This window comes from Balaenoptera ricei, chromosome 2 (assembly GCF_028023285.1).
Source record: "Balaenoptera ricei isolate mBalRic1 chromosome 2, mBalRic1.hap2, whole genome shotgun sequence".
Taxonomy (NCBI): Eukaryota; Metazoa; Chordata; class Mammalia; order Artiodactyla; family Balaenopteridae; genus Balaenoptera; species Balaenoptera ricei.
The window spans coordinates 166,326,606-166,354,257 of NC_082640.1; the positions used below are offsets into that span (position 1 = coordinate 166,326,606).

A 27,652-nucleotide genomic window follows, 5' to 3' on the forward strand; every position below is an offset into this window, starting at 1 on the left:
TCCTGGATTACCCAAGGGAGCCCTAAATCCAGTGACAAGTGTCTTAATAGAGTAAAGCAGAGAGATTAGACCCACAGAGGAAAAGGCCATGTGGAAATGAGACAGAGACTGGAATGATGCAGCTCTAAATCAAGAAAAGCCTGGGCTCCGAGAAGCTGAAGTGGCAAGGAAGGATTCTCCCCCTAGAGTCTTCAGAGGGAACACAGTCCTGCTGACACGTGACTCTGAACTTCTGACTCCCAGAACTGAGAATAAATTTCTGTTATTTTAAGCTATCCAGTTGGTTGTAAGTTGTTATGGCAGCCCTAGGAACGGAATGCACTGGCCCACATTGCGCTTACCCTGTGCCTACACCTGTGCTAGGTGCTTTGCCTTCATTTTCTCCTTTATTCATGGCAAATCCTCCTTACATGGGAGGTATTGTTCTTCCCCCTAAACAATGCCTTGCCCAAAGGTTTTAAATGCCTTGCCCAAAGTCCCCTGAGGAAAGGTGGAGCCTTAACTCAAATTCAGATCTACCTAACTCTGAAGCCCATGCTCTTTCCACCATGCCTCTATTTCTGTATTTAATAAAGTGTTTGTTTTCAAATTATTAAAGAATAGGGTCTGATCCCGATGCCCAGTTTCTAGAATATTTGACACCCAGAGCACTTCATTTTTTAACACCTCCTCCTCTCATATATGACACAATTATCTTCAGTAATAGTCATGAAATGAGAGTATTTCATTTACAGACTAAAATTTGCATTAACCAAACAAAAGGATTGCACTTCAGAGTTTATACTGTTTTATATTTAAGCATAAATAAAATTCCCAGTGGTCACAACGAAGGACATAATTAAATACCTAAATTTTGTTTCTTCCCTTACAATTATTGTGCTCCAACTGTTTCTTCCTAATCTACTGTTTAAAGACAGAATTATACACTACCACAAGAGTTGGACTCATGAGCTTAGCCTTAAATAAGTGTGAAGAATTCTGAACCCAGGGGAATTTATTCTTGAAACCAACGAATATGACTGTACCCCAAGTGTCAGGGTCTGACTGTATAACTGGCAGTTGTCCAAATTAACTTCCACACTGATTACAATGTTTATTAAAAAATATGTATACTTTAAAAAATTGTGGTTAAAAACATAATATAAAATTTAACCATCTTAACCATTTTTTAAGCATACAGTTCAGTAGTGTTAAGCATATTCACATTGTTGTGCAACTAATCTCCAGAACTTTTTCATCTTGCAAAAATGAAACTTTCTACCCATTAAATAACTCATTTCCCCCTTCCCCCAGCCTCTGGCAACCACCATTCTACTTTATGTTATTATGAATCAGACTACTTTAGATACCTCCTATCAGTGGAATCATATGGTATTTGTATTTTTGTAATTGTCTTATTTCACTCATGTGAAATGTAGAAAAATGGCTTTTAAAAGATATGTAATGCAAGTGAAGCTAACAAATATATTATTATTAAAACTCAACACTGGGCTTCCCTGGTGGCACGGTGGTTCAGAGTCTGCCTGCCGATGCAGGGGACACGGGTTCGAGCCCTGGTCTGGGAAGATCCCACATGCCGCGGAGAGGCTGGGCCCGTGAGCCACAACTACTGAGCCTGCGCGTCTGGAGCCTCAACTCCGCAGCAAGAGAGGCCGCGATAGTGAGAGGCCCGCGCACCGCGATGAAGAGTGGCCCCCGCTTGCCGCAACTAGAGAAAGCCCTCACACAGGAACAAGGACCCAACGCAGCCAAAAATAAATAAATAAATAAATAAAAGCCAGAAAACCTCTAAAAAAAAAAAAGAATCCGCCTGCCAATGCAGGGGACACGGTTTCGAGCCCTGGTCCGGGAAGAAAAAAAAACTCAACACTAACTGCTGTATTTAGGCCAATTAGAACTTACACTAAAAAATTATTTCTTGCAGGGAGTGGTAATAATAAAAGCACGCCGAATTTAATCAGCTTTATTATCATGTCTAAATTCTCTGCAAACAGTTCGCTCCCTTCTTGCCTGTTCCTGGGACAGATTTCCCCCTGCCTTGGGGATACCATTGCTGCAAAATGTGCCTAGGAGGGCCACGGGCGACAGCTTTCCCCGGAGGCAGGCCAGGCTGGGCAACAAGAGTTGCTGCCCATGCTCACGTACTTAAATTAAAAACTGAAAGTAGGGCTTTTCAGGGACCACAGGGCATCAGCCTCTGGGTTTCTATATTCCTGCTGAGCCCTACAATGAAACCTTCAAAAGCTGTAGGAACCATTTTGATTACATTAGGGAGCTTACTTGGGAATAAACCTCCAGAAGAGAAGTGGTGTGAGCTCAGTGTAGACAACCCTCCCTTCGGGTAAACAAAAATTTTTTTTCCTGAAAACACGTTCTTTTCCTTTAACTCATTTAACCTGATCCTATTAGTAGAGGGGAAAAGCCATAACTAACCACTTTGCTGATCCTCAAGTGAGCACAGAACCACTCTCCAGAGTGGCTTTGCCACTGTGGCCCCAGGTGGTGTATTTATTTGTCTCCCTGTCTTTTCAGTGTCTTTTTAGAGTGGTGAATGCAAACGGTGAAGAGTCAACGAGTGTTCCCAGAGTGCCTCCCCTGAACAAAAACAGGAGACCAGGCTGCTGTAAGGCTGCAGCCCCTTGTCCACAGGTTTAGCTAAGGTGAAAACCATTTGTTCCTGCAAACTGAGGAGATGGAGAGACCTAACTCATCCTCGAGCTACAATCTTGGCCTCACTCTGCAACAAGCCTAAGCTTCACTATCATCATTTCACTATGTGATCTTAGGCAAATTACTTGACCTCCATAAAAATAACCACCCTCAGGGCTATTGTGAGAATTAAAAGAGCAGCCAAAGCTTGTGGCACTCAAGAAAGATTCACTCCTAGTCTCTTTCCTTCATCGAAACCTGTATTCCCAAACTTTTCTTTCTGCTCCACTAAGAGCTGTGTCTATAAAATCTTTCAGTGTGCTTCTCCTGTCATCTTTGATGCCCTTCTTATTTGGGAACAAGAACTCCCCACATAAGGTCCCTTGACTGTGGGAGGTAAAACTCTAGGGGGAGGCTCCAGAATATATAGGGCATGTCAAAAAGAGGGTTTAAGAAAGAACATGAAAATAACATTAAGTACACATCACACACAAACTCCTAACGTAGAACACATAAACTAAAAAGTGCCATCTCAGGATAGGGCACAGGGTCCTGATGTATGTTCATACCAAGAAAAGAGAGGAAGTTTTAGAGTGGGGGGCCCGGTGCAGGCAGACTTGTGCTAGAACAGGTTTAGGGAGATGTCAATGACTATGGAACCTCTGTGCTCCTTGTTTCCTACAAATGGGCCTCCAGTGGCCTCATCCAGGCAAGCCCCAGCCTCCAGAGAGCAGCGATACTAGCGACGAGGCATCTTGACCTGACTCTGCCGACCCTCCTGACCACTCACTCTACCAAGACTGTATTGGGTTGGATTTTGGGTCTAGCTATCACGGTGCATGTAGTAAGTATTCAATAAATAATGACACAGCTATAAATAAGGAGCTAAAATGTAACTGAAACTCTTTTATGCTCAAGTATAATCAGCCAGCCAACCACAATTGTAACTGTTAAACAGTAAATAATGTTAACAATAATAATGTAAATACATTGCTGTTTTGTGTATCCAGTGAAGGTTATAGGATATTGAATGCCTAATGGGAGGAAGGCGTTAATATGAAGGCAGAAGACTCCCTGCAAGGGAAGGAAGGTGATTCTTAAGACATGCCTCTGTTTCCAGTTTTGCTGAATCAAACCTTGTTACCCAAGCTTACCAAGAGACAAATGTGGAAGTGTCTGAACACTGGATAGATGTGTAACTGAACAGGAACCTTGCTGCTGAACCATGCAAAGGACACTGCTTTGCATGATTAAGAAAGCTTTTCATGCTAACTCATTGCTCAGTGTGGCTCATTCCCAAGTGAACTGAGCTATACTGTCAGGGCTCTTGGTTGTGAACAATAAAAGCAAAATCTGATTAATTTAAGCAGAAAAAGAATTGATTAGAAGAATAGAGTAGTTTGCAGAATCAACAGGAAGGCTGAAAAACCAGGCTCAGTGAGCAATCAAGCAAAGGAGGCAAAGCCACAGCCCTGCCCCAGCAAAAGTGTGCTTAGGAGGCTGCCACAGGTACCCTTGCCCCAGACAGTCACTGTCGCACCACTGGACCTAAACATATATAGGACCTCTGTCTGGTCCTGAAACTTTGTTTCAAGCCCTCAAGATTCAAAGTCCTCTGATTTTAAAACTTACTACAAAGCTACAGTAATTAAAACAATGTGGCACTAATATAAAAGCAAACACATAGACTAAAGGAATTGAGAGCCTAGAAATAAACCCTCACAAATATAGCCAAATTATTTTGACTAGGGTGCTAAGACCATTCAATGGGGAAAGGACAGTCTTTTCAACAAATGGTGCTGAGAAAACTTGATATCCACGTGTAAAAGAATGAAATTGGACCTGTATCTAACACCAAATGCAAAAATTAACTCAAAATGAATTAAATACCTAAATCTAAGGCCTAAAACTATAAAATTCTTAGAAGAAAACATATGGCAAAAGCTTCACAACACTGGATTTGGAAATAATTTCTTGGATATGACACCAAAGGCACAGGCAACAAAATTTTAAAAATAGATAAACTGGACTTCATGAAAATTAAAAAATTCTGTGCATCAAAAAACAATATCAACAGAGTAAAAAGTCAATGCACAGAATGGGAGAAAATATTTGCAAATCACATATGATAAGAGATTAATATCTAGAATATATAGAGAACTCCTAAAACTCAGCAACAGAAAACACAAACCACCCATCTCAGAAATGGGCAAAGGACTTGAATAGACATTTCTCCAAAGAAGATATACAGATGGCCAATAAGCACATGAAGCTCAACAACACTAATCATTGGGGAAATATGAAATCAAAACTATGAGATACTACCTCACACCCATGAGGATAACTACTATAAAATTTTTTTTAGAAAAACAAGTGTTGGTGAGAATGTGGAGAAATTAGAACCCTGTGCACCGTTGGTAAGAATGTAAAATGGGACAGCTGCTGTGGAAAACAGTGTGGCAGTTACTCAAAAAATTAAACATAGAACTATCATATGATGCAACAATTCCACTTCTGGATATGTACCTGAAAGAATTCAAAGCAGGATCTCGAAGAGATATTCACAGAAGCATTATTGACAATAACTAAAATGTGGAAGCACCCCAAGTGTCCATCACTTGATATGTGGATGAGCAAAATGTAGTATACACACACACATACACACACACACACGGAATATTATTCAGCCTTAAAAAAGAAAGAAATTCTGACACATATTACAACATGGATGAACTTTGAGAACATTATGTAAGTGAAATAAGCCAGCCACAAAAAGATTAATACTATATGATTCCACTTATATGAGGTACTTAGAGCAGTCAAATTCATGGAGACAGACAGTAGAACCATGATTAGGGGCTGGGAGTAAGGGGGAACAGGAATTTATTGTTTAATGGTTACAGAGTTTCAGTTTCACAAGATGAAAAGAGTTATGGAGATGGACAGTGGTGATGGTTGCATAACATTATAAATGTATTCAATACAACTGAACTTTACATTTAAAGATGGTTAAGATGATAAATTTTATGTTACCAGTGTTTTACCACAATTTAAAACACTGGGAGGAAAAACACAACAAAGTCCTTAGTGTAAGCATGAGACTGGCTCCCTTGAGATTTTGGCCCTGTTTCTGGGTGCAGAGGGAGATGAGTGATTGCCTGCCCCATTCTACTTCTGTAAAAAGAGGTATAGCCCTGCCCTCCATCCTGCTTGGCCTGAAGCAAAATCTGCACGGTGTTCTGGGAAGCCTAAACAACAAAGGTCCCTCCTTTATCCTATTGAAATTAAACAGCCTTAAAAAGCCTTTATTCTCATCATCTCTTGAAACTAACCTGGGTGGAATTCTTCGTTTTCCTGTCTGTACTTGCTCTGCCCAGCTTTTCCAAGCTAACCTACGGCATCCATAGTGTGGAAGATCTGTCAACATTGCAGAAAAGTCAGTGTGCCTTTTTCAAAATGAAGAAGACAGATCCTTGACTTTCTTCATAATAACCAGCACAGCACTTTTATTTACTCACTCGTTCATTTAACAAATATGTACTTTTAATGTCTGGCACAGAGTTCAGTCCTGGAAATACGGTTGACATATTCACAGCCCTAACGGAATGTATAGTCCAGTGACCCAATCTTCAGCCCCTAAGGAATGCCATAGAATACTCTTCTCTTGAGGCTTTTAATAAATGCCCACATTCTCATCAATTTCATGGCCTCCAAAGTCTATGCCTAAGAAAACAAAAATGGCCCAGATAACCCCTCAAGTTACCCTTATCCTATGGGATGTGTAAAATTTTCAGATTTTGAGCTTTTTCATATTTTAGAGCTCTCATAAAGAGATGATTATTGAGGAATGGAAATTATGCCTTTAAACCAAGCTCCCTTAAAACAACAAAACAGCCAGCTGTACCCTGTTTCTCTAATTACAATCAGGAGTATTTCACACAAGGAGGTACAAGACTAAGCCCACAGAGACACTCTGGCAGTCCCCAGGTATTCCCTCCCACCCCATAGTCTGCCTTGTTGTAGAATACAATTGACATTTTTTTAAACATCTTTATTGGAGTATAATTGCTTTACAATGGTGTGTTAGTTTCTGCTGTATAACAAAGTGAATCAGCTGTATGTATACATATACCCCCATATCCCCTCCTTCTTGCGTCTCCCTCCCACCCTCCCTACCCCATCCCTCTAGGTGGTCACAAAGCACCGAGCTGATCTCCCTGTGCTATGCAGCTGCTTCCCACTAGCCATCTATTTTACATTTGGTAGTGTATATATGTCAATGCTACTCTCTCACTTTGTCCCAGCTTACCTTTCCCCCTCCCCATGTCCTCAAGTCCATTCTCTAGGTCTGCGTCTTTATTCCTCTCCTGCCCCTAGGTTCATCAGAACCATTTTTTTTTAGATTCCATACATATGTGTTAGCATACAGCAGTTGTTTTTCTCTTTCTGACTTACTTCACTCTGTAGATGGACCTAGAGTCTGTCATACGATTGCCTTTTATTTTGAAAAGGCAACAAGGCTTACAGCAGCCTCTCACGGATAAGTCCCGGAGAAAACAGAATGGTCTAGGAGGGTAACTACTTGACCTCAAATTGAATGGGATATTTTCACAAATCATTTTGCATCTGTTCTTAAAACCAACATGTGACAGGCTGTCACATGGGATCAGAGATTCATTGCCAAAAACACAAGCAGTTAGTACAAATATGTAAAGTAGGCCAGGTGCAAGAACAGGAGAATTGCCATCCTTCCGTCTCAACTGTACATTAAAAAACCACCATTGTATATTATTAAAACAAGTTCAAGGAAACTTGGCCATGGGACATCACTGCCTGTAGGCTGCATGCCTCAAGGAATCTACCTAGGTTTCAGGTAGACCTTCTGGCTATACCTTTTATTAGTTGCACAATGTTGGCTAATTTGCATTGCTTTTTTTGGGTTTTTAAAGTCCTCAACTGTAGAGTATGAAGATCAAACCAAAAGAAGCTTAAGACCCTTTTGCTACTATAATGAAATATTTTCAGGGAATTCCCTGGCGGTCCAGTGGTTAGGACTCAGTGCTTTCACTGCTGGGGCCCGGGTTTGATCCCTGGTCAAGGAACTAAGATCCTGCAAGCTGTGCCACATGGCCAAAAAAAATTCAGACCTAATATGTGCCCTACACTTTACATACACTATATCTTACAAAAAAGGATGCAAGATAACCATTATCATAATGGTTTTACTATAGATTTTATAGATGAGGGATCTGAGGCTCAGAGAGTAGTACACCTGGCACTCAACCCCAGGTCAGCCTGGTTCCAAAGCCTGAGCTGTTTCACCCTATATATTTTCCACTGTGTGTCCAGGAGCTATGCTCATAGGCCCCTCTGAGTATAGGGAAACAAGAGTTTCCCAAGCTAAACACAGTCTCACAACCTAGGCCTAAAACAAGCCAGCAAATCATCAGGGAAAAATGCAGAAAATTGTATACAATTAAAAGGCAGACAGGTGAGAAGAAATAAAGAAAAAGAATGGTAAACAGAAAATACAAAATCACTATTTATGATAACAGTAAATGGAATAAATTACCTACCAAAATGCTTAGTTATAAGAAGTCATGAAGGGGCTTCCCTGGTGGTGCAGTGGTTAAGAATCCGCCTGCCAATGCAGGGGACACGGGTTTGTGCCCTGGTCCGGGAAGATCCCACATGCCGCGGAGCAACTAAGCCCATGTGCCACAACTACTGAGCCTGTGCTCTAGAGCCCGCGAGCCACAACTACTGAGCCTGCAAGCCACAACTACTGAAGCCCGCGTGCCTAGAGCCCGTGCTCTGCAACAGAGAAGCCACTGCAATGAGAAGCCCGCGCACCGCAACAAAGAGTAGCCCCCCACTCGCTGCAACTAGAGAAAGCCAACGCACAGCAACGAAGACCCAACAAAGCCAAAAATAAATAAATAAAATAAATAAATTTATAAAATAAAAAAAAAAAAGAATCTGCCTGCCAATGCAGGGGACATGGGTTCAAGTCCCGGTCTGGGAAGATCCCACATGCTGTGAAGCAACTAAGCCCATGCACCACAACTACTGAGCCTGTGCTCTAGAGCCTGCGTGCCACAACTACTGAGCCTGTGTGCCATAACTACTGAAGCCCGTGTGCCTAGAGCCTATGCTCTGCAACAGAGAAGCCACTGCAATGAGAAGCCCATGCACCGCAATGAAGAGTAGCCCCTGCTCACCGCAACTAGAGAAAGCCTGTGCGCAGCAACAAAGACCCAATGCAGCCAAAAATAAAATAAAAAAATTTATTAAAAAAAAAGAAAAAGAAGTCATGAAGGATGCTGTTTCTTTCCATCTTCTGCTCTGCCTCCCTGTATCATCTTTATTTTAAGCTCAGTTCTTCTCAAGGTCATAGGACGGCTGCTAATGCAATTGGAGCTAATGCCTCCTCATCCAAATCTGACAGGAGAGAGTCTGAGCATTTCAAGCAAGAATCCTGAACCCCTGAATCAATGACCATGGCCAGAAAAGAACGGCTTGAGCTAACCAGGACCTCATCTTTATTAAAATACTATCCTCTTTGACTTGTAAAACACCAACCTCTCCCCTTTCTTCCTACTTAACTGGGCTTGCTTCCTACTTAACTGGGCTTGCTTCCTCATTGTCCCTTACTGACTCCCAGGACCAGCTTCGAAGGTATGTGACAAATGCAGTCACAAAGGGCTCCACTGTCACCTTCTTGAAATTCTTAATACATTTTGAACAATGGGCCTTGCATTTTCATTTTGTATTAGGTTCTACAAATTATGCAGCCATTCCTGTTAAGTAATCCTTTTCCCAATATCTGTCTTGGGAGTGCCTTTAGGGTTGGTCCTGGACCCCCCCTCTCTTTTTACATTCTTGCTTAGGTGAATCATTTCTATAGCTTTAAATCCTCTCAATATGATAATAAATACCAATGGTCTTATTCAGCTCAGACATCCCCGCTGAGCTCCATCTGCTTATATCCATCTTGCCTTCTTGATACTTCAACCTGAATGTCTAACGGGTACCACAAACTTAATATATCAAATATGGATCTTTTTATTTCTCCCCCAAATATCTGTCCTCTCCCATACTCACTACACTTGAGCCTCTTAGATAACTTTTGTACCTTGTAGATACCATCCCCCTGTCCTGACTTGAAGCACTTGTGTTTCTTGTTCCCTCTGTCCACCAGAAAGCTGTTACCATTTTGCACTCCCGCAAGCAATGCATCATAAGGTCCATTTATCCACACCCTGACCATGACAGGGTATTTTTTTCTGGTCACTGGGTAGATGGAAAAATGATTTATTATTATTGTCTTATTTTGTATGCCTTCAATATTAAAAGGGTCAATTGACATTTGCTTTTCTTCTTAGATGAACTGACTTGTTATATATATGTATTTTCCCTAATGGAGTATTTTATTAATTTTTAAGAGCCCATTAAATTAAAAATATCAATTGTCTTAATAAAAAATGAGTTAGAGCAAACCTGGGATGAGGAAGGACAAATCAAGAGATGTCAATGTAAGACAAAGCATGGTAGAAGCAAAAGGAATGTTCTTGACAATGGGAATATAAAGATCTAAAGGGAGAATGTTGCAGGCATAGGGGAAAATCAGGTGTAAATGCCTTGCTTAGGAACTGAACTTTGTGTTTGTGTTACTAGGTAGGTCCCCCTATGTAGTTGCCACCTGTGCATCAAGACTGTGAATCACTTCCACATGAACATATATTAAGAAATGGGCTTTAGTGAGACAAATCTACAAAGTCAGGGTCAGCAAGAGAAGAACGAGCAGGGGCCCACATCCTGTCACTGAGAGGCAGGCCAAGGCCAGGGGCTCTGATAGACACAGGTGAGAGCCAGTTGAGGGAAGCGGCCCCAGGTTCTCCCTTCATAGGAAAGGCCAAGTGTAACCTTTGTCAGACTAGTTGATGCAAGTCTGGTTTTGAGGTGACTCAGACTAGGTACGACTGAAAAAAAGAAGGGAATTAGGAACAACTTGTGGGTTTTGTTTTGAACACCTGGTAGGCAGTGGAGCTATTTCCTAATATTGGTGAAGACTAGGTTAGATGATACTGAGCTTCAAATCCCAGTGACTGGGAGAACAGTAGTCACTGATACACACAAGGTTTGGGAATGGGGAAATAGAAATTGGAATGAATTCCATTTCTGTCACATTGTGTTTAAGAAAGCAGGCTATTCCAGAAGTGATCAGGAGGTAACTGGTATCATTTCAACTCAACAACCTTCAGAAAGATGAAGTTTGAAGATAAGATCCAGAACATTCTTGATTCAAGAACACAAAATTCATTTCCAATGTGAAGACCACAATTACAAGTAAGCTTCCAGAACTATCTCCATTGGCAAGCTCAATGCTCGCTATAATTGCTAGTTTTAAGTCCTTTGATCTCTCACTTTAATCTGCAGAAGCATCAATACAGTGAACGTGTTTCTATTAAGATAGGAAGATAAGGAAAACTCACAAAAGTAACCTAGCCAGTCTAAGATCTTTTCTGTGACCATTATGCCTTACTAAAACATATGGATATATACACATGTGCCAAGGACTGTGCTAAATGCAATGTATGCATCATGTCGTTATCTTATCTTCACAACAACTCTATGAGGTAGTAGGTTTGGTAACATGCTGAAGCTCACACTGCTGTCAATCCAATCCACACTGGGATTAGAACCCAGACAATCCAACCTCACTGCTTTTAAAGGCAGCAACTATCTTAACTCACCTCTGGCTCATCCAATAATACTGATCATAATTCCTGGCCTATGGGAGATCACCAAAGAGTTGAATAAGTGAGTTAATATGTGCTCTGTGCTCGATTCCCTTTCAAACTAAGAAAATTTGTATTTCAGAACAGAAACAAAAGTAACCAATTATTTATATATGCATCTTATTCCTTGGCTGCGAAGTAGGAGCATTGACACAAAGGTCATTTGCCTCCAGAAATAGGATTGCCAACAATCACTAGGAGAGGGGTTCAGGTCAGACTCAGAGTGATGTAATCATAGTTTCAATGTCTTTCAATAACAATAATATTTCATTATCATTTTCTCCATAAATGAAATGAGCAGAATCCACTGATATTTAGGAAAATCATACAATTTTTAAAATGTTGTATTGCTACTACAGTTTTAGCTTTGGGAAAATTCAACCTATTTTAGACATATAGTTCAAGAAATGTTTACTTTAGGGGAAAAAAGGCTTAAAGCCTTCTGGTGTGTTTCATTATTCCTGTCCATACCCATCATTCCCTTTTCTTCCCTCAGGCACTTTCTGCTACAGACAGATGCACTGCTTCACTAACTCAGCCTCCCAAGCTTAATTTGCTTGGCTGTATCCAAATCTTTCACTGCCCCTCCTTAAATCAGACCACATTCTCTTTTGCTATTTTTGACCATTTAAAAACATTTTTTCCACTCCACAGGTCATTTTAAATTATATAATTATGAAATTAAGTAAATAATTGGGATACCTGAGTGCTTACCATGTACAATGAAAATCTTTACATGTATTATCTTAATTAACCCTCAAAATCATATTGTTGTCATTTTACATATGGAGAAATGAGGCCAAAAAGGTTAAGATCATCAATGTAGGAGCTTGAATTAAACTGCAAAAATACAAGATTTGCTGGCAATAAACAAAATATCTTTATTATGATTGTTTTAATGGTTAAAATGTGCATGTTTCCTAGATAAAGTAGTCCGTAATAGGATTAAAAAATTACAAAAAAGCAAGCTTCTTAATGATTCATTTGAATTAACTATAAATTAAAATACTTGCTAATTATTTAATACCTTCTAAAATAACACAAAATATATTCAATATGTAATACAAGCCTTAATAATCTGATTCTCCTTTTATGCAATTATTTACAAACTCTGAACTAAAAGAAAAATATATGGCTAAATGGTGGAATTAAAGAACAAGTATGTTCTCAAATAATTTTATCCTAAGTAATCTATTCTTTGGAGTAGAAATACTCAATACAGTATGTTAATTATATCAATTTTAGCTACACTTTGTTGGTACGAATTTAGCCCAATTTAAATTCCTGTGTGACTAGAAATTACAACTATTCTCTTTAAAAGCTACTAAGAATTTATAACAGTTTAATATTCAGACTGACAGCCCACCCTACTTATTTTAAAGGTACAGAATTTAATGATACCTTTTTTTGATAAATGGAACTTACTAACAATGTAAAGCATTCTCCTTTCTAAACTGTATAGTTTTATTCAGTTATCTATATAACAATGTTATAAACTAGTAAGCAAAGCAAGCAGCATTACTTTTTTTAAATAACATCTTTAATTAAAGTTTTTGCAAAGGTAAAATATTAAACTTAAAATAGGTCTTAGTACATCAAAATACTAAGTTCTCTAATTGTATTCCAAGATGGTCTTTAAAACATAATATCCCATATATCACAGAAGAGCAACCTTGATCTGCAATTGTACAGAATGAATTTTACAAACATAATAAATATATTTACGCCCTTACACATAACAGTATGTACAACAGCAGTTGACAATAGTAGCTCAGAACAGCAAAAAGGATTAGCCCCTCCCCCAAATTGTAGCCCTGATACATACTGGATGATTTAAGGAAACTTGACTTGAAATAGTAGCTACTAACTCAATGTAGTTCTTCCCTTAAGAGAGAAGAAAAAACAAGTTTATCTTGTTCCTCAAAATAAACAAAAATATCAAGTTTGGTGTGTTCTTCCTTAAACCATAAAAAAATGACAAAAAATAGACTAAGGCAGGCTTAAAAAGGGAATACAAACTTCAGAATAATTTCCATAGCATAATAGATTAAAATGCAAAACTATTTAACATAAACCCATGAGGAGATTTATAAAGCAACTATTTTTTAACCAATGAATTCAAAATCTGAAATAGCTGATTCAGACAGATAGGTGGGAAATAGACATATGAAATAAAATGAAAATGTACAAAGATGGATCAATAAAATATTACATTGCACGAAAGCTCAAAAAAGTTCAAGATGAAATAATCTGAAAATATAGGAATTTTCTCAAGTGGAAGAAAAAGCTAAGTTATAAAGGGGACTCCCAAGAAAATTATGTCTGATTTCCTATACAAGATGTATTTATCTTCTGAAAAGAATGGTGACGTTATTGCTATAAGATAATCAAAAATTACTCTTAGAAGGAGATAACCCTTTTCATTCCTCCATAAAAGCCAGAAAAAAAGAAAACCAAATCCTTGATTTTCATATAGCAAAAGAAAATCTTTATACAAAAGCTATTATATTTTTATGTTCTTGCTGTCTAAGCCAGTCTATTAGAGTATGCTCTTCAAGAACACATTTTAATCACTATACACACTGCTCAAATCTTGATGTATCCCTAAAAGAATAACATCAAGATGGCTTTGATTTTAAGAGAGGCAACAATATAAACGTGGTATTATGATGGCATTTAATAGAAAGAAATGTGAACATTTAAAAAAATATAAAAGCCCAATATAAAGATCCCCCTCATATAACAGACATTTTACTCTAGAAACTAATTGCACATTAAAGAGTTGTTTTAGCCAAATGTGGCGCTCACAGAATTTAAATGTGCTCTCAGCCATTCAAATGGTCTGATTATCCAAACGACCACCAAAAAACAGTACACACACTGAAAGGCACGCATTTCCACACTTTATCTAGTACTTTTGCGTAAATTTTCCTTAGCACTGTTGATTGTTTTTTAATAAAAGGTGCCATCACCATCTGTGCAAATCTAAACAAATCCTTTTCTGAAACCTTTACTTATTTCATAATACTAAGTCTGAACTATTTTCCCTCTTTGAATAAACATGTTATTTTCATTTCAAAATTCTGAAAGTGGGAATCCTTGCCTTTTCAAAGGAATGACAGAACCTAATGAAACGATCTGTTAAATAAAATGTTAAAAGCATGATTAAGAATTCAAGTACAATAAAAGATAAGCAAGTGGCATTCTTATAGCAAGCCACTATAATAAAACTAGAACATGCTATTTGATTAAAAAGGAACACGATGCAGTAATATATAAGAGCACAATTTGGTATGCAGTGTTGTTTGGACCAGCTTTCAGAATATTCACAGGTAAAAGAAAAGCACTTGCCAAGTATGTCATAATTAATATGCAATATACACAGGTGCAAATATAAATGGCTATTTCCTGCTTCAAAATAACCCTAATGAGTCACTCTGAAAGCAGTGGTTGTTCATGTTTGAGTATGTTATAAAAACAGGCCAGTATACAATTCTATTATGAATACGAATGTTTTCGTCTACATAGAGAGCCCAAAATATAAGCTGAATATCATACAGTAATCCAAGGTTCAGTAGCATAAGAACTACTAGATAGCGAAAGGGTTTTAATCAACACTGCAGCAATGCTAAACTTTTATAGGTAGTTCAGGTCATTGACTTCTTCACTGGGTAAATATAAACCTACTAGCAACTATACTCAAGGGCAAACAAACAACAGGACTTCTGTGATTTTACCCCCTCTCCCTTCTCTCCTCCCAGTCTCATTAATAAAAAAAAAAAAAAACCTGTGTGTGCTTGGAGCGTAGTGGGGTAAACAAATAAACCTCCAGAAAACTAAATTAATATAGTAAAAATTAAAACCGTATCACCAGTTACGGCATCTAAATAAAACCTAACTACTAGCATGCTAGAAACCACATTTATACCAAAGTTCAGAACATAAGTTAAAGGGACCAAGGTGGTATGTGGGGTGGGAAGCAGGCAAAAAAAAAAAAAAAAAAAAAAGAAAAAAGATTAGCCTTTTCAAGAAAGTTTAAAGATTTGTGTTAAGAAAGGAAAAACAATATATAATACCTCACAGTTTTTCTTTGCAATGTACTTTAAAGTGTTTCTATGTTACTTCTGGAAACACAAAGGCAAATAAAAGGAAGACAAAAATGGAAGACTTAAAAAAAAAAATTCAATATACAAGTAAGTTAAACACATGTGAATTTTGTCAAAATAAACCATGAAAAGAATTAGGTGTAAGAACAAAGGTGAAGACACAAGTTCCTACAGTTCTCCCAAGCAACTCGTTCACACTGAACATAGCACTGCCACATTGTTCTTTATAGCCCCTTAGAGAATACAGAGCTATGCATTCTTAATATACATATTACATTTCAATTATTTTTAATATACAAGTCAAATTTCTATGCTTTCTTCCCGATGTGCAAACTGGAGCCCATGTCTATATTATCAATGGCCTGGAAGGGCCACCAAATGAAAGAGAGGTAAATATGTATTTAGTGGCCCACCCTCCTCTAACCCCAAAATTTCTCCCTCAAATTACAAAGTTGCATTTTAAAAGTGTGTTCAGTTAGAATCATTTTAAAATTCTTTACTAGTAAACACAAAAAAACTTTTATAATTACTAAATTGTTTAATAAAAATCCAGGTCCTCACCACCTGCCCAATGCTTCAATCAATGCACAGAATGTTATCTAAATGTTTGTTTAGCTTAAAGACTAAACACATATATAAGCATACACTCTTCAGCCCAACAGGAAAAAAAATCTATCTATTCATATGTATATAATTTCAGCTAGATGGTACCTTTGTGCAATAACACTGTATTCCTGAGGAGCCACTTGGGGTTTCTTTTTAAGGTGGGGGAGGGGGGGGGGCTAAAAGAAACAAATACAATTTTTCTGTTAGGAAATTGAAGTTATTTTAATTCTGCTCAACTCAGATGAGACCCAAGTCTTTAAACTACATTTAATGAGTCTCAAAACCTAATTAAAATAAATACCCATTCCTGGGTAAATTTTGTCTCCAAACTGTGATCACTGTTTACTTCCTTTAACTCTTAAATAGATGTTTCATAAACCAGGGAAGGAAGAGGTATATATTACTGAAGGAGGACAGCAAGTAAAAATATTTAAGATCTATTATGAGAGTTCTAAATTGTTTCCTTATACAAGTGAATTAAACTTCAACACATATTCTTACCCTTTTGTAAAAAGCTCACACGCAATTTTTACCAAATATAACCATGTACAATAAGCAGTTTCGGTTCAATCTATCAAAAGGGAAGTTTCTTCAGTCCATTCCAACAAGTATCTTCTGACTGAACTCAAGTTGGAGGAAGGAATATAAACCAAGCTTTACATGCTAATTACCAGTGGCAGGTACCTGTATTTAAAATCGACAATTACGGTTTTCTTACACAAAATCCCAACCCTCGCCACCCCAACAACCCCAGGTGCTACAGTTCCATGGCTTGCCAGTTAGAAGTAGTGTCTGTGTTGTCAAGGTCTCTTTGTTCCAGTAGCTCTGCTTCTACTGCACTTCTCTGACATGCAGAAGTTAAGTTTTGGTTGGTATATGTCCCAAGTTTCAAACTGTCCACTTTAAATTTTTTTTTAAGTTTCTTTTGTTTTATTTGTAAAAGAAAAGAACCAACTCTTCACCATTCCGCATCTCCAATGGCTTTGGAAAATATATAATCTCTTCCATTAAGATTCATAATGCCATCCTTGAGATGAAATTTCCATTTGTTTTTACTTCTGTGAATCTAAATAAATAAGTAAAAAATGTATGAGATAAAATAAAAAGAGGAAACAAACAACAACAGAAAAACCATTCACACATCAAACTTGTATATTACTGCAATTGCAAACTGGTTTCTTTTTTAATTGAGATATAACTGACATGTAACATATTAGTTTCAGGTGTACAAAGACCATAAATAGTTACAAATTATTTTCCTGTGATGAGAACTTTTAAGATCTACTCTCTTTGTAACTTTCAAATATACAATGTTATTAACTGTAGTCACCATGCTGTACTATATCCTCCTGATTACTTATTTTATAACTTAAAGTTTGTATCTTTGACCACCTTCACCCATTTCACCTATCTCCAAACCCTCGTCTCTGGCAATCACCAGTCTGTTCTCTGTATCTATAAGTTCACTTTTTTTGTTTTAGATTCCACATATGAGATCACTGTCTGACACTTCACTTAGCATAATGCAAAGTCCATCCATGTTGTCATAAATGGCAAGACTGCCTTCTTCTTAAAGGCTGAATAATATTCAACTGTACATATACATACACCACAGCTTCTTTATCCATTCATCCACTGATGGACACCCAGATTGCTTCCATTCTTGGCTGCCGTAAATAATGCTATAATGAACAGGGGAGTGCACATATCTTTCAGCTAGTGTTTTTGTTTCCTTTTAATAAATACTCAGAACTGCTGGATTGTATGGTAGTTCTATTTTTAATTTTTAAAGGAAGGTTTATACTGTTTTCCATAGCAGCTACCCCAGTTTACATTCCCACCAATGGTACCACAGGGTTCCCTTTTCTCCACATCCTTTTTAACTCCTGTCTTTTTGGTAACAGCCATTTTAACAGGTGTGAAGTGATGTATCTCATTGTGGTTGACTTGCATTTCCCTGATGATTAGTGATGTTGAGCACCTTTTCATGTACCTGTTTGCCATTTGCATGTCTTCTTTGGAAAAATGTCTATTCAGTTCCTCTGCCCATTTTTAAACTGGGTTGTTTGTTTTGATGTTGAATTGTGTGAGTTCTTTGTATATTTTGGGTATCAACCCATTGTCAGATATATCCTTTGCAAATATCTTCTCCAATTCAGCAAGTGGCCTTTTTGTTTCGTTGATGGTTTCTTCTGATGTGCAAGAGCTTTTTCGTTTGATGTAGTCCCACTTGTCTATTTTTGCTTTTGTTGCCTTTGTTTTCTGTGTCAAATCAAAAAATCACCAATAAGACCAACGTCAAGGAGCTTATCATCTGTTTTCTTTCTTCTATGGCTTCGGGTCTTACATTCAAGTCTTTCAACCATTTTGCACTGATTATTTTGCATGATAAAAGATAGTAGTCCAGTTTCATTCTTTTGCATGTGGCTTCCCAGTTTTAGCCACACCATTTATTGAAGAGACTGTCCTTTCCCCATTTTATATTCTTCGCTCCTCTGTCATAAATTAATTGACCACACAGGAATGGGTTTATTTCTGGGCTCTCTTTTCTGTTCTATTGATCTATGTGTCTGTTTTTATGCCAATACCATACTGTTTTGATTACTATAGTTTTGTAATATAGTTTGAAATCAAGAAGCATGATGCCTTTGTTCTTTCTCTAGATTGCTATGGCTCTTCAGGGTCTTTTGTGGTTTGATACAAATTTTAGGACTGTTTGATCTTTCTGTGAAAAATGCCATTGAAATTTTGACAGAAACTGCACTGGATCTATAGATTGTTTTGGATATTATGGACAATTTAACAATATTAAGTCTTCCAATCCATGAGCAAGTAATATATTTCCATTTACTTGTGTATTTTTCAATCTCTTTCATCAATGTCTTACAGTTTTCAGTGTATAGGTCTTTCACCTCCTTGGTTATATTTATCCCTAGATATTTTTTTCTTTTTGATGCAGTTGTAAATGGGATTGTTTTCTTAATTTCTCTTTCTGATAGTTCATTATTAGTGTATAGAAACTCAACAGATTTTTGTATCCTGCAATTGACTGAATTCATTTATTAGTTCTAACAGTTTTTTGGTGGAGTCTTTAGCATTTTCTATGTAATATCATGTCACCTGCACATAGTGACAGTTTCACTTCTTCCTTTCTGATTTGGATGTCTTTTATTTCTTTTTCTTGCCTAACTGCTCTGACTAGGACTTCCCATATCATGTTGAAGAAAAATGGCAGGAGTGAGCATGCTTGTCTTATTCCTAATCTTAGAGGAAAAGCTCTCAGCCTTTCACTGATGAGTATGTTACCTGTGGGATTTTCATATATGTCCTTTATTAAGCTGAGGTACATTCCCTCTATACCAACTTAATGTTGAGACTTTTTATGTTGAATTTTGTCAAATACTTTTGCAGCACCTACTGAGATGATCACATGATTTTTATCCTTCATTTTGTTAACATAGTGTATCATACTGACTGATTTGTAGATGTTGAACCTTCCTTGTATCCCTGGAATAAATCCCACTTGATCATGGTATATGACCTTTTCAATAAATTGCTGAATTCAGTTTGCTAATATTTTGTTGAGGATTTCTGCATTTATGTTCATCAGGATGATACTGGCCTGTAATTTTCTTTTCTTGTGGCATCCTTGTCTGGTTTTGGTATCAGGGTAATGCTGGTCTTGTAAAATGAGTTTAGAAGTGTTTCCTCCCTCTTCTATTTTTTGGAAGAGTTTGAGGATTGGTATTAATTCATTAACTGGTATTAATGTTTGGTAGAATGTACCCATGAAGGTATCTGGTCCTAGACTTTTGTTTATTGGCAAGTTTTTGATTATTGATTCAATCTCCTTACTAGTAATCTGAATGTTCAGATTTTCAATTTCTTCATGATTCAGTCTTAGAAGGTTGTGTGCTTCTAGGAATTTATCCATTTCTTCTAGATTGTCCAATTTGTAAATGTATAATTATTCATAGTAGTCTCTTATGAACCTTTATATTTCTGTTATCAGTTGTAACATCTATTTCTGAATTTGAGTCCTCTCTCTCTTGGTGAGTCTAACTAAAGGTCTGTCAATTTTGTTTATCTCTTCAGATAACCAGCTTTTAGTTTCATTGATCTTTTCTATTGTCTTTTTAGTCTCTATTCATTTATTCCCACTCCGATCTTTGTATTTCCTTCCTTCTACTAACTTCTACTAACTTTGGGCTTCTTCTTGCTCCTTTAGGTGTAAAGTTGGATTGTTTATTTGAGATTTTTCCTTATTTCTTGATGTAGGCATTTCTCTCTACGTACTTTTTTTTTTTTTTTTTTTTAAATAATAATCCTAGTTATTACTTTAAAATGTATATCTCAGAAATAACTAATTTTCTTGTCAACTGCATTATTATGAACTGTCATCAAATCTTTAACCGTGGTCATTATTAAGTCTTTTGTCATTTACAGACAGTTCTGGGTGTACTCTGATGATTTTGCAAATATGTTCCTATAAAAGGGTTTCATCTTCAAGAAATACATGGAAAAGACTCTGACAAGTACAGGTTTCTGGTAACGGACTGTACTGCTGAACTGAATGAATAAGCATTTTCAGAACTCTAATGAAAAACTGATGAACTCATAAAAGTGCTAACAAAAGATCAAGATGAAAAAAAAAATTAATTACATGGGACTGAGTGAACTGATGAGGATGAGTATAATTTTTGTGACTTTCTGTCTGAATTTAAAAAAAAAAAAAAAAAATTCCACAAGGACTCAGAGGCAAAGAATATACAAATCAATTTTCACTGCAAAGTAAAGGAGCTGTTACAGTGGAGGATTACTGGACTGAATGTCAATACTATGACATAGTATGAGTGTGTTTCATGTTTGGTAATTGCAATCATTGTTGCTTTTGTTGTGGTCATCCATGTACAATGCTTGGTGTCAGTCGATTTATCTCTTGTAAAAATAAAATACAGTGTGTGTGTGTGTGAAAAAAAAAAAAAAAAAAAACGCATTGTTTACTTTGTTTGTTTATTTATTTATTTATTTATTTTTGGCTGTGTTGAGTCTTTGTTTCTGTGCGAGGGCTTTCTCTAGTTGTGGCAAGCGGGGGCCACTCTTCATCGCGGTGCGCGGGCCTCTCACTGTCGTGGCCTCTCTTGTTGCGGAGCACAGGCTCCAGACGCGCAGGCTCAGTAATTGTGGCTCACGGGCCCAGTTGCTCCGCGGCATGTGGGATCTTCCCAGACCAGGGCTCGAACCCGTGTGTCCTGCATTGGCAGGCAGATTCTCAACCACTGCGCCACCAGGGAAGCCCTGTACTTCTTTTTTACAACTGCTTTTGCTGCATTCTACAAGTTTTGGTATGTTATATTTCCATTTTCGTTTGTCCCAAGGTATTTTTCTAGTTCTCTTTTGATTTCTTCTTTGACCCTTCTTTGGTTTTTCAGTAGCATATTGTTTAATCTCCATCTAATTGTTTTCTAGTTTAATACCAGTGTGGTCAAATTGGTTTTTAATAGTTTAATTTGACAACCTCTCTTAAAAAAAAAAATTCACTAGGTGCGTTTTTCAAAAGTAAATTTATCTATAATTAGTAATACTTATTTTATAGCTCTCAGTACTTGCGTTCATTAAAGTAGTTAATAATATTTCTCTGAAAAATATCTTATCTCTACCAGGTATGCGTATACATGTCATTTCATAGGAAATTTTATACTGGCAAATATTTCAAACAGGAATACCCTTTGTTCTCCCTGATGCTTCTAGACCATTTTTTTTTGTCTTTTCTCTGTAACTCCTTTTATGTCTACACCATTGATTTGACCTTAGGCTTTTCTTCATTCCTTTTATCTACTGACCACCAGGACACTATCTTTTCAATATTGGTATCATGTTTACAACTACTCTCTTCTTCTTCCTCACATACAGTAACAACTTCCATATTGCTGACCTTTTTAATACCGTGGCCCCACTGTATTAGAATTCACACTAATATTAGTATTTCTCTAATTATTACTTTCTAATTCTATTTTAGTTGTCTTCAGGACACCTGGCAATGGTTTTCTAAAAGGCCATCAATAATCTTCTAGTTACCATGTCAACAGCCTCTTGTCATATGATTTATTACAGTATCCCTGCCACTTCAGGCTTTCATTTTCAGAAGAGAAAATTACAGCCTGGAGAGGTTCCATGGCATGACCAAGGGCATATCACAGTTAAGTGACAAAGATGATTCTCTTGCCCCAGTCCAAGATGCTTTCTACTAATCAGGCTGTTTTATATAATAATGCAGAAATTCTCACTATATACAGGTATTTTCTTATCCCACTGCTAAAATTCCATGGTCTAACATCCCTGTGCAGACAGTCTCCATGGCACATTCTTAGCAAATCACTGTTTGGTGTCTGCTTGAGTATGATTAAAAGTGGGGGGCAAAGAACTGCAAATTAAGTTATCCCTTCCTGGGACAGCTCTATTATAACTCTTTCATACTTTACCCCTTACTAAAACTGCTTACTCCAAACTTCTATTTATTGATCGTAGTTCTGCCTTTTGGAAGTTAATTTAAAAAACAATCAAATACTTTGTATATTTGAAAATCACTCCCATGCCCTTCCTCTAGATCACTAACTTAAGCTATATATAAATTTAACATGTGTCAATTTTTTCCCACTTATTAAAACAAAATAGAGTACAATAAAGTGAAACAGTATTCAGGACAGAGACTCCTGCATTAAGTGGTCTTATAGCTCTGGTCTAATTACACTAGACCAGATTAGATTATTACACCTAACACCTTAGGATGGATGATTTGAATGTCTAACAGATACAAAACTTAACATGTCCAAAACCGGCCACTCTCCTTTCCCAAACTTGCTCCATCTGCAGCCTTCCCCATCCAAGTTGATGGTATCTCCATGCTTCTGTCTGATTCCTCATCAAAAAAAATTCCTGGACTCATTCTTGATCCCTCCTTTTCTACTGCACATACAAGAGTCAGGAAATCCTGTTGACTCTTCCTTCAAAACATCCAAGATCCAGCTGCTTCTCACCACTTCCATTACTATCATCCTAGCCTCAGTCACCATTATCACTCACTTGGATTACAACAATATCCCTCTATTAATCTCCTCGTTTCAACCTTTGCTTCTTCTCTGCTCTCAACAAAGAAAGCTAAGTAATCCTCTTAAGATTAAAATGTAAGTGATACCACTTTTGTCTATTTGAAACCTTCCAATAGCTTCCCAATTCACTCAGAGTAAGAGCCCATGTCTTCCTACACCATCTGCCTTCACCTAGCTCTGACTTAATATACTACTATACTACTCCCCCAAGTCCAGTTACACTGGCCTCCTTTTTGCTCCTCACACACAACAGGCAGGTTATGCCACTGAATAATGACAGGGCTAACTTTCTTTAAGTCTTTGTTCCTGTTCCGTTTTCCCACTCTATAATTTCCCATACCAATTATCAGCTTCTACCATAGCATATTAATTACAGTTGACCCTTGAACAGTATGGGTTTGGAAGTGCACAGATCCACTTATAAATAGGTATTTTTCAATAGTAAATACTACAGAATTAAGTAGTCTGTGGCTGGATGACTACATGCATGTGGAGGAAGCACAGATACAGAGGACTGCCTATATGTTACATGCTGATTAACCCCAGCATTGTACAAGAGTCAACCGTAATTTATTTGTTGTTTGTTATGTTTTAATATCTGTCTCCCTCAACTAGAGTAAGCTTCTCAATAGCAGGGATTGTTTTGTTTTGTTCACTGGTGTATCTCAAGTTCCTAGAATAGTACCCTGGGACATCATAGACACTCTATAAGTATTTTTTGAATAAACAGATATCTGTCTCCTCTTTTCTTTGACTTCCTGTAGAGAAAGTATTAACTATCCTAAAAATGGATATACAAATTTATTTCCAGTACAAACCAAGTGACCACAACCTGAAAGACATGGAATTAAATAAACAAGTGATATATATAAAAAATAAATAAATAAATAAGCAAACAAACAAGTGCTGAGTAGCCAGGAAAAAGGAATTCCACAGACAAGTAAAGAAACTGACTGCATTCTGCTGCAAGACAACTTGCAAAAAGCAAATGTAGAAAAGTTTCATGGATCAAATAATAGTCCATATACTAAGCACTGAAGTCATATTGAGTAATAAGTAGTAAATATTTTTACTTGAATAAAATCACAAAATACAACTTAACAATTCATTGGCCTTAAATTAAGCCCTTCATGAGGAGTGTCCTGAGTGCCAGGAAAAAGGCCTCTGAAATTTCTTAATGACAAACATATTAAATAAAATTACCTACAAATAAGGCTGAAGACTCAATACCTGATGCCATCAGTCCTTATCCACCCTTACTTATGGGAGAACCCTGCCTCATTACTAAGTTTAAGGTTTGATTGGCAATACAATAACTCTATGATTGCTTCTAAAATTGACTCGTTGTTGAAATTCTAAAGTTTAGTCTTCAAAAATAAACTCCTAAAGTTCAAGTTGCCTCAAACCACACTCACGCCCATTTTAGAACACACCATTCTTTACTGTTGGCTAAAACATCAAGACTCAACCCTCCAGTCTCCAGAACTCATTTGATTATAAAAATTAGATCTCTGCAAACTTTATAACTGTTTATCATTCAACACATTACTTAAAGCTATTTTTTAATTTCTTAGTTTAAAACATTAAAATATTGTCTCTTGGAGCAAAACAAACCAATTTTAACATTTAAAATATTAAGTGTACAAAGGAGAATACAACTAGTCACTTATAATATGAGAATACTTAGAAGCATATTCTTCAGTCAAGCTAAGGTAAAGGTCCTCTCTTGACTGATAAATCTGACATCTTGCTATCATGAAACTGTGTCCTGGATAATTTGGCTGCCAACAGGTTCCCTTGAGTCTTCCTGGCAATAAAGATTTACTGGTATCTCCCATTGTTTTAACTTCAATACGCTTCCTCTATATGCATGTAACGAGAAATTACTTTTATTATAATGTGCTTGGTGTAGGTAGGGTATTAAAAGTGCTTACTTAGTAGTCATAATGTACAAAAGTGGATGCCCTGATAACTCTGAATCAATGACCTCACTAACTTAATTCTATAATTTCACTGGTATTCAACTCGCTTGACTTTACCTTTTCATTAGGAAATGCTAATATTTATTTTCTTAACATTTTCCCTATAGATCTGTTTGCTGTAAACATGGCTATTTATAATATTCATTTCTATGAAAGCAACACAAATTTAAGATTTTCATCATTTGTAAAGGAGGGCATGCAGGGCACAAATTTTGCATAATAATGACTTTAGCTCCAGTACCTGACACATTTAGACACTTAATAAATATATGTTTACTGAATGAGTAGTGCTTATAAACAAAACCCAACTACTTCTGTTAGAGTTTTCAGCACATTTTAAAGACCTCTGCTGAAATTAAATTATAAAAATGCAATATAATTTGTGGATTTACTATATATTTAATGATTATAACCAGAAAAAGAATTTTATTCCAAATTAAATGTTTCAGCAAATAACCAAAATTTTAACAATGCCAATAACTATAACAAAAATACTTGGGAAGCAGCATCCTTTTTAAGAATTAAGAAATCAAGGAATCAATAACTAATTCTCATAGAACCTAGTTTAAAAATTTTTTACTGCTACCAAAAAACAGCAAAGCTAAATAATTTAAAATAATTTTCAGTAAAAATGTATCTTTTGTTAGTTATCAGTCTTGTTTTTTGCCGTTGTTCTTCTCTCCTTAGCAATAAAAAAAGGTTACAGAAATTTAATTAAAGCCTTTTAGTTTTGAGGTAGTTGAGGTCAGGGGGAAAACAGGGTTAACCCACTGAGTTACTATTCATGTTAAAGGACAACCACAAAGTGGCTTTACTTTGTTAACAGGTTGGGAGACACAGTCTAAACTGAGAACAACATACTTCCCATGAGTTCTTTCATAACTTTTTTTTCAACTGTAAAGTTATACAAACTAATTTCTCATTCTATTAAAATAATCTAACTAAACTATAACGTTGTTTTCATTCACACTGTTTATACTGGATATAAGAGGCATCAATCAGCTGACCAAATGCTTGAACAAGGCAGACAGGATGGTTTAGGGAAGAAATTACAACAGAAAAAATGTCAGTAACCTGATCATAAAACCCTTACCTTATCATATTGGCATACAACAACATTTTCTGTATCAAAGAGTTCCTGTCCTTCCTCATCACTCACATCATCTTCACTATTGAGCGGTTCCTAAAAATGAAAAAGGGAGAATTCATTTACTTATACTTCATGTATTACTAGAAAAAGGCCCTTCTAATATTCAGTGAAAAGAAACACAAAGACCTTGATGTCCTTTGAGAACCAAGGGCCAGACAGATGCATATATGCCATGAACATATTATTAACTGGCTGTGTTAAGACTCTACCAATGTCACTGAAATTCCAGCAAGAAATTAAATACAATAATTAAAATAGTTAAGCTATATAATTTATAAGCCTGAAAAGATGTTTAACTTTACTTCCTTTATTCTTTCCCAATAGTACGAAAAGATGATTCTCTTTAGTAACTGTTTTAAGATGCCTAGAAGTGGACCTAACAAAATATGAAGGTTTAATGAGATAATGGTAGTATGTACCACCAGAAGCAGCAGTGTAAAAGGGAAAACAATGGTGAAATTGGCATAGGAAAACAGGGCTATAAAACAGCTTGGCAGCCTGGATAGTCTTTTACATTAAGGACTAGGACTAGGAATACAAATTAGTATTAGTGGAGGCTTAGAGCATAGTTAAGGCAATCATATTTAAAAAGAAGGGGAGGATCTCAGTCTCAGTATCAAAGAGAATTAAAGGCCAAGATCTAACTAGAGCATAAAATGACCAACTAAGTTAACCTTGAGCTCAGTTATGGCAGAAAATAAAACATACAGCTCTGATTTCTAATTAATGAAGAAAGAGAAGCTAGGACAAAATGAAAGTGGAAAGAAAAATAATCAGGATGATATTAAGTCTAGGCCTCTACCTACTCACACACATGTATATGTATATATATTCTTTAATTTAAAGTAGGTATCACCAATGTAAATGTAAAAAGAAAATTTACTGAGGTAAAATTCACCATTTTAACCATTCTAAGGTGTACAATTTGCACTTAGTACATTCATAATGTGTGCAATTGTCACCACTATCACCATTTCTAATCAATATTATAGAGCTTAGGCAACAAGGCAAGAAAAACTATTTTTTCACTTTTGATTTGACTGCCTACAGAAAAAGCATGAAATAATCAAAAGAGGCTACCTGGTAAATAAAGATGACGGTAGCCCCCAGCGCCCCCACCTGAAAACCCCATTTCCCTTGATCAACCTGCCGTGTCCAGGGAAGGAGCCGGGAAGTACAGCGAGGTTGCATTAAGTACACGTGGGAAATCAAGAACTACAATATTCTTCTCTGTTCAAACAGCTTTTTA

At 36.8% G+C, this 27,652-nt stretch overlaps 1 protein-coding gene across 1 annotated transcript in view; it reads right to left on the reverse strand.

Annotated features, from left to right (window-relative positions):
• Positions 1-12,968: 12,968 nt before the first annotated feature.
• LOC132360185 (stonin-2-like) overlaps positions 12,969-27,652 on the reverse strand; it is a 237,367-nt gene continuing 222,683 nt past the window's right edge. Inside the window, exons 17-18 of the mRNA XM_059915241.1 lie at positions 26,347-26,436; positions 12,969-17,228 (exon numbers count right to left, since the gene is read on the reverse strand). Of these exons, the coding sequence (XP_059771224.1) occupies positions 17,121-17,228; positions 26,347-26,436 (198 nt within the window). The 3' untranslated portion in view covers positions 12,969-17,120. The remainder of the gene's footprint in view (positions 17,229-26,346; positions 26,437-27,652) is intronic.